We start from the raw sequence: 8,594 nt of genomic DNA on the forward strand, positions 1-8,594 counted from the left end.
AGCATAGTTGAGGCAGTTGATAGTGGTAAGAATTGTGCTGTTGTGTACCTTGACTTTAGCAAAGCTTTTGATACAGTGCCACATGAAAGACTAATTAAAAAAATAGAAGCTCATGGTATTGGGGGTGCTATATTAAGCTGGATTAGGGCATGGCTATTCCAAAGGAAACAGCGAGTTAGTATAAATGGAGTCAAGTCAGAGTGGGATAATGTTGTTAGTGGAGTACCTCAGGGCTCTGTCCTGGGACATCTGTTGTTTATAATATATATAAATGATTTAGATTCAGGTTTGAGTAGCAACATTTGCAAATTTGCCGATGATACGAAAATCGGTAGGGGAAATTAATTCGGAGTAGGACTCACTATCACTTCAAGTTGATCTAGATAGGGTTTTGAAATGGTCAAAGGATTGGCAAATGCAGTTTAATGCTGATAAATGTAAAGTTTTGAGGCTAGGTAATGATGATAGAGTTACAAGATACGAGCTAGATGGTGTTGAGATTGCGAAGTCGGATTGCGAAAGGGATCTGGGAGTTATGATTAGTAAGAATTTAAAACAAAAGGATCAATGCGTGAATGTTCGTAATAACGCGAGTAGGACACTGGGACACAGTAGGACAATCGAAGCGTTAGTAACAAGACACCTGGTGTGGTTCTTAAGCTATATCTTGCTCTGGTTAGGCCCCATTTAGATTATGCAGTTCAGTTTTGGTCGCCGTATTATAGAATGGATATAAATTCACTTGAACGTGTCCAACGTAGGATGACTAAGTTAATTCCCCAAATTAGAAATCTTTCATATGAAGAAAGATATGAAAGATTTCTAATTTGGGGAATTAACTTAGTCATCCTACGTTGGACACGTTCAAGTGAATTTATATCCATTCTATAATACGGCGACCAAAACTGAACTGCATAATCTAAATAATAAGAAAGATTAACAAAGCTTAAGTTGCATTCACTGGAAAGGCGAAGAGTTAGGGGTGACATGATAGAGGTTTACAAGTGGATGAATGGACATAACAAAGGGGATATTAATAGGGTATTAAAAATATCAACACAAGACAGAACACGAAACAATGGGTATAAATTGGATAAGTTTAGATTTAGGAAAGACTTGGGTTAATACTGGTTCAGTATTCAGGGTTGTTGATTTGTGTAACCAATTGCCGCGTAACGTGGTGGAGGTGGGGTCCCTCGATTATTTCAAGCGCGGGTTGGACAAGTATATGAGTGGGATTGGATGGTTATAGATAGGAGCTGCCTCGTATGGGCCAATAGGCCTTCTGCAGTTACCTTTGTTCTTATGTTCTTATGAACGGCCAATTGTAAAACCATGTTGTGACTCATTTATTAATTTATGTTTTTTAAGATGGAGACGAATTGTAATTGCAATTATTGATTCAAGTAACTTTTCCACAATAGACGTTAGGCTAAGGTATGCAGGTTTGCCCTACATACTTGTGACCAAGCACAGTCAGGTAACATCTCACCTACTATATGGCGATTCCAATAAATACAAGAACAGACTCGCCTTGGATCACTCAGCTTTGAACAAGCAATAAAGGAACCTTTAATATCTCTTATCTGGTAATTATTTAAGCCTTTATCTCTAGAAGGATTTTGTCCCAAGCAGAATCTGCCAACGCTTCATTCTATATTAATGAGTCATAAACTCCATGAGTGTCAAGAGTGTGGGAAAACAATTCGCGTGGTAAATCTCATGAGTGTTTAGAGTGCGGAGAAACGTTTAGACAAAAAAAAAGAACACAAAATGATGCACACGGGTGAAAAGCCCCTCAGCTGTGATGTGTGTGGGAAGAGTTTCAGTAGCCGTAGAAATATAATTAGGCACAAGTTAGTACACTCTGGTGAGAGACTCCACGAGTGTCCGGAGTGTGGGAAAAGATTCTCTCGACATGACCTTATGAAGAATCACAGAATGGTGCATACTGGAGATAAACTCCACGAGTGTCAAGAGTGTGGGAGAAGATTCTCTCGATATGACTATTTGAAGAGCCACAGAATGGTGCATACTGGAGATAAACCCCACGAGTGTCCAGAGTGTGGGAAAAGATTCTCTCGACATTACAATTGGAAGAACCACAGAATGGTGCATACTGGAGATAAACCCCACGAGTGTCCAGAGTGTGGGAAAAAATTCACTGCGCTTGGAAAAATGAAAGAACACAGGATAGTTCACACGGGTGAAAAGCCTCATAAGTGTGAAGTGTGTGGGAAAAGTTTCAGCAGTCGTAAGAGTCTTATTAATCACATGTTACTGCATGTTGAAGAAAATCAGTTTAAGTGTGATGAGTGTGGAAAAAGTTTCAGGCACCAGCGCAACATAGTTAGGCACATGCTAAAGCATTCTGGTGAGAAACCTTATGAGTGTCCAGATTGTTGCAGAAGATTCTTTCGAAATGAGCATTTGAAGAACCACAGAATGGTGCATACTGGAGAAAAACCTCACGAGTGTCCAGACTGTGGGAAAAGATTCATTCAACTTGGAGCTATGAAAATCCACAGGATTATGCATACAAGTTTGGTCAGTTTATGATAAGATTTATCATAACTTCAAGTGAAATAGATTTCATTTTAGTGCACAATATGTTTACAATTACTAGCTCATAATATGTATTTTATTGGTGGAAGTAAATAAAATTTTATCCCAATATCAAAGCTTCTTTTTCTTCCTTCTCATGGTGATGTTGTTTCTATGAAAAATTTTTAAATTTAAGTCCTATTCCTTGATTTAATTTAAATTAAAGATTCAAAATGAATTTTATGACTTACATATTAACTGCCAAATAAAAATACGGTTACAAAATTAAAAGAAAACTAATAATTCAATTAAATTTCTTTCCTTATTTTGCACCCCATACCCATCCCGTGGGCGATGGTATAAAGTGTTACAGAGGCACATAATTGGTTCAGGGACTGAACCCCCTAGTTCGTTTAGCTAAGGAAATAACAATCTTTTGACGCTAGTTACACATGTTGATGTTAAAGATTTAGCTATTCAGGACGGAGTGGTTCCAAGGGGTTGTCATAGCCAGGGGGTGGTAATGGGGGACGAGCTCCCATGACCTATAAAATGCTCCTATATGGCATGCGTCTCAAATAGCCTCTGACAACCAAGTCCAACTCCTGGCCTGCACGGGTGGCTTAGTCTAAGTCCGGCGGAACTGCTTTTACCGACAGGAGAAGGGGCGAGGGCGTGCCTCTGGCGCCTTAAAACCAGCTGCTCCGGGTAGATGGGACTCGATAGCCTGGGAAGGCAGCCCATCTAGGGGAAGGAAAACCCTGATTTTAAACCTCCGCTGCCTTGCGGCCATACCCTTGTTTTTGGGAAGGCTTCAGGAGTCAACCTCGAGGAAAAATCCGGAGTTGGATTTTGCCCTAAGGCAGTTCGTTGTTGACGTCGACCTCGTTCTGGCAGCTCCTGCGACGTTGCTGGAACCATGCGTATTGGCATTTGCCTCTCTATTGGATAATTTCAGCAACGTGGAGAGGGGGGACCTGCTGCATGGGTAACAGCTTCTCCTCCATATCTACCTACCCAGGCTTTGCGCCCTGGAGAGGACACTCCAGCTTCGCCTCACAGCGTCGAACCAACACGGGAAGCGACAGTCTACCGGTTTTAAGTCTTCTGCTCGATTGGCGAAGAGTGTGACGCCAGGGGTTGCTTCCGACGGTGGGAGGGGTCATCGCGCCCCACTGGGCAGCTACCGCCCGCCTCAAGCTGGGCAAACCCCAGCCAATAAGGTGTTGCCTCGCCACGGTCCGTTAACCTCACTGGGTGCGTGGGGTTTAGGGTGAAAACTGACAAGCGGCCCGACAACTTTGCACCAAGCAATACCAAACCAAAGAAGAAAATATCAACTGCCCTAAAGCTGGGCACATGGAACGTCAGGACACTGACACCAGGTTTCTCTGACGACCTGCAAGAAATCAATGACGCCCGAAAAACAGCAATCATCGATAGGGAGCTGAGCAAGCTGCAGATGGATATTGTTGCTCTCCAAGAGACCAGGCTCCCAGGATCAGGATCTGTGAGAGAGAGGACCTTCTCTTTCTTCTGGCAAGGAAAACCTCCAGATGAGACCAGAGAACATGGTGTGGGATTTGCCGTCAGGAATGCACTGTTGGGACACATTATGCCACCGATGGGGGAAACCGAACGAATTCTGTCTCTGCAACTGTACTCCCAAACAGGACCAGTCAATGTAATTAGTGCATATGCACCAACCCTGACTTCTCCAGCAGAGGCAAAGGAAAAATTCTACGATGACCTCAACAGAGTCATAGCGAGAATCCCTGTAAAGGAGCCACTGTTCATCCTCGGCGACTTCAACGCCAGAGTGGGTGCCGAGCACAACATTTGGCCCACTTGCCTGGGTCAATTCGGCATAGGAAGGATGAATGAGAACGGGCAACGTCTGCTAGAACTCTGCTGCCTTCATGGTCTTTGTGTCACCAACACGTTCTTCGGCACAAAGCCTCAACACCGAGTATCTTGGAGACACCCCAGATCCAAGCACTGGCACCAGCTTGACCTGATTCTTACCAGGCGTGCAAGTCTACCCAGCGTCAAGATTACGCGTAGCTACCAGAGTGCTGTCTGTGACACCGACCACTCCCTGGTATGTAGCAGGGTCAAGATGCAACCAAAGAAGATTCATCACTCGAAAAAGGCGGGCAGACCTCGCATCGACACCACCAAGACCCGCAACCAGGACAAGGTGGAAGATTTTGCACACGTGCTCGAGGAAGCTCTTCCTGGCCCAGCTGGGGTCACTGCCTGTAAAAGATGGGAGCACTTCAGAGACGCTGTGTTCAACGCTGCCATTTCCACCTTTGGCAAGAAGACCAGCAGGTCGGCAGACTGGTTCGAGGCTCACTCGGAAGAGATGACACCTGTAATCGAAGAGAAGAGAAACGCCTTGGCAGCCTACAAAGCCTGCCCAAGTCGGCGCAACTTACAGATCCTTCGGGCCGTCCGCTGCAAAGTGCAGCAGAGCGCCAGGCGATGTGCCAACAACTATTGGCTCCAGCTCTGCTCCCAGATACAGACTGCAGCGGATACAGGCAATGTAAGGGGAATGTATGACGGCATCAAGCAGGCCCTCGGCCCAATCCAGAAGAAGACCGCTCCTCTGAAATCTGCCACTGGCGAGGTGATTCAGGACCAGACACTGCAGCTGAAGCGCTGGGTCGAGCACTACTCTGAGCTATACGCCAGGGACAATGTGGTCACCGAAGATGCCCTGAGAGCCATTGAGTGTCTGCCTGTGTTAATGGAGCTCGACAGTGAACCGACCCTGGAAGAACTCAGCGATGCCCTAGACTCCCTTGCTTCTGGTAAAGCTCCTGGCAAAGATGGCATTCCTGCTGAGACCTTGAAGTGCTGCAGAGGTAGCCTGCTCATGGAGCTGCACGAAATTCTCTGCCTCTGCTGGGAAGAAGGAGAGGTGCCACAGGACATGAGGGATGCCAACATCGTCACACTGTATAAGAATAAAGGTGACAGGGGCGACTGCAACAACTACCGTGGAATCTCCCTCCTCAGTATTGTCGGAAAGCTGTTTGCTCGAGTCGCATTGAAGAGGCTCCAAGTACTTGCAGAGAGAGTTTATCCAGAATCACAATGTGGATTCAGAGCTGGCAGGTCCACCATCGACATGGTCTTTTCCCTCAGACAACTGCAGGAGAAATGCAGGGAACAGAAGCAACCACTCTTTGTAGCCTTCATAGACCTGACGAAGGCCTTCGACCTCGTCAGCAGGGATGGCCTGTTCAAGATCCTCCCCAAGATCGGATGCCCACCCAGGCTCCTCAGCATCATCAGATCTTTCCATGAGAACATGAGGGGCACCGTGGTCTTTGATGGCCTAACATCAGGCGCCTTTGACATCCGAAGTGGAGTAAAGCAGGGCTGCGTACTGGCTCCAACCCTATTCGGGATTTTCTTCGCAGTTATGCTGCGGCACGCCTTCGGATCTGTCACGGAAGGCATTTACCTCCGGACCAGGTCGGATGGGAAGCTCTTTAACCTCGCCAGGCTGAGAGCCAAGACAAAGGTTCGGCTGAGGTGTCTGCGCGACTTCCTCTTTGCCGACGACGCAGCAGTCACTGCCCACTCAGCTGAAGACCTCCAACGGCTCATAACCCGCTTCAGCGAGGCCTCTCAGGCTTTCGGACTCACCATCAGTCTGAAGAAAACACAAGTCATGGGACAAGGAGTGGACTCCCCACCTGACATCGGCATCTCTGATTCCAAACTGGAAGTTGTTCACGACTTCGTGTACCTGGGCTCCACAATCTCTGACTCCCTCTCTCTTGATACGGAGCTAAACAAACGCATCGGTAAGGTATCTACTACCATGTCCAGACTGACAAAGAGAGTGTGGGCCAACAATAGGCTAACTGAGTATACTAAGATTCAGGTTTACAGATCCTGTGTCCTGAGCACTCTCCTTTATGGCAGTGAGTCTTGGACACTCCGCGCCCGTCAGGAAAGACGGCTGAATGCCTACCACATGCGCTGCCTTCGACACATCTTGGACATCACCTGGCAGGACAAGGTGACAAACAACAACGTCTTGGGGAGAGCAAGAATCACCAGCATGTACACAATGCTGAAACAGAGACGAATGCGCTGGCTCGGGCACGTTGTGCGAATGGGCGACGGCAGGATCTCCTGTATGGAGAGCTGAGGCAGGGAAAGCGTCCAGTAGGCAAGCCCCAGCTACGGTACAAAGACGTATGCAAAAGGGACCTGAAAGCCATGGACGTCGATCTTGCTATATGGGAGACACTGGCTACAGACCGTTCAGCCTGGAGGCAGTCTGTTCAACGAGGTCTCTCCAAGTTCGAGGAGTCACTTGCCAAGGAATCGGAGGCAAAGAGACAGAGAAGGAAAGCCGGTAACCAGGAAGACAGACCAGAATCGGACTTCGTTTGTGCTCGGTGTGGGATGGACTGCCACTCTCGGATTGGCCTCATCAGTCACACCAGACGCTGCACCAGGATTGACAACTAGGGCGCAACTCCATAGTCTCCCGAGACTGAAGGATGCCTACTACTCAGGACGGAGTGTCCATGTAGCACGGGCTATGGAGAGCCCGTAATTGAGTTTGGTGGTATACCTTTAACCTGTGATATTTGGGTCTAAGTTTAAAATGGAGGCGAGGTCTTCTCCTTTTTCCCTGCTTATTTATCGCTTCTGTTTTAGTGCACTGGTTTAATTGTTTTATTAACATTATCTGGTGGCGGATGTAGATGCAGAATGCTCACAGAATGGGTCCCATTCCTCAACAGCTTTTCTAATCATTGCAGTCGCGGTGGAATGTACATCTAATGCAGCTGCTGTTGTTGAGTTTGATGCGCAGGGGTTCAGTAGCTTCACATTCCAGTAAGTAGTGCAATAGTGGCGCCTCTGCCTCAGTTTCACAGATGTGACACTCTTTAACTATTGGGTTCATTACCTCCCAGCAGCACTTGTACCCAAGTCTGAGTCTGTGTATGGCTACTGCATATATATATATATATATATATATATATATATATATATATATATATATATATATATATATATATATATATATATATATATATATATTTATATATATATATATATATATATATATATATATATATATATATATTTATATATATATATATATATATATATATATTTATATATATATATATATATATATATATATATATATATATATATATATATATATATATATATAAAATAAAAATGAATTTTGGAGAATTAATTTTTGATTTACCTCCAACAGTGAAGCGTAATGTACGAAAGATTGAGAAAATTCGTGTTAGAATTATTAATCTTACTTTTTCGGTCATATTTAATAATATATGTCTACAGGAAAGACTGCTACCAAAATATACTAATATATATATATATATATATATATATATATATATATATATATATATATATATATATATAAATATATATATATATATATATATATATATATATATATATATATATATGCAGTAGCCATACATAGACTCAGACTTGGGTACAAGTGCTGCTGGGAGGTAATGAACCCAATGATATCTATATATATATATATATATATATATATATATATATATATATATATATATATATATATATATATATATATGCATATATATATATATATATATGCATATATATATATATATATATATATATATATATATATATATATATATATATATATATATGCGAACAAGCCTGAATGGGCCCCAGGACTATATGCGACTGAAAACTCACATCCTCATATATATCATACTCATATATATATGAGTATATCATACTCATATATATATATATATATATATATATATATATATATATATATATATATATATATATATATATATATATATATATATATATATATATATATATATATATATATATATTTTATTAAATATGACCGAAAAAGTAAGATTAATAATTCTAACACGAATTTTGTGTTAGAATTATTAATCTTACTTTTTCGGTCATATTTAATAAAATATGTCTACAGGAAAGACTGCTACCAAAATATACTGAAAACTCACACC

The 8,594-nt window shown here is 42.9% G+C and overlaps 1 protein-coding gene across 1 annotated transcript; it reads left to right on the forward strand.

The window, feature by feature from the left end:
• The first annotated feature begins 1,773 nt into the window (after nt 1-1,773).
• Nucleotides 1,774-2,559, forward strand: LOC123756966 (zinc finger protein 708-like). Its single transcript, XM_045740375.1, has one exon. The coding sequence runs from the start codon at nt 1,774-1,776 to the stop codon at nt 2,557-2,559; it is 786 nt and encodes a 261-aa protein (XP_045596331.1).
• The last annotated feature ends 6,035 nt before the right edge of the window (nt 2,560-8,594 follow it).

Source organism: Procambarus clarkii, chromosome 26 (assembly GCF_040958095.1).
Source record: "Procambarus clarkii isolate CNS0578487 chromosome 26, FALCON_Pclarkii_2.0, whole genome shotgun sequence".
NCBI lineage: Eukaryota > Metazoa > Arthropoda > Malacostraca > Decapoda > Cambaridae > Procambarus > Procambarus clarkii.

Coding starts and splice junctions, on each gene's coding strand:
- LOC123756966 (XM_045740375.1), top strand. CDS start 1,774: ATGATGCACACGGGTGAAAAGCCCCTCAGCTGTGATGTGTGTGGGAAG.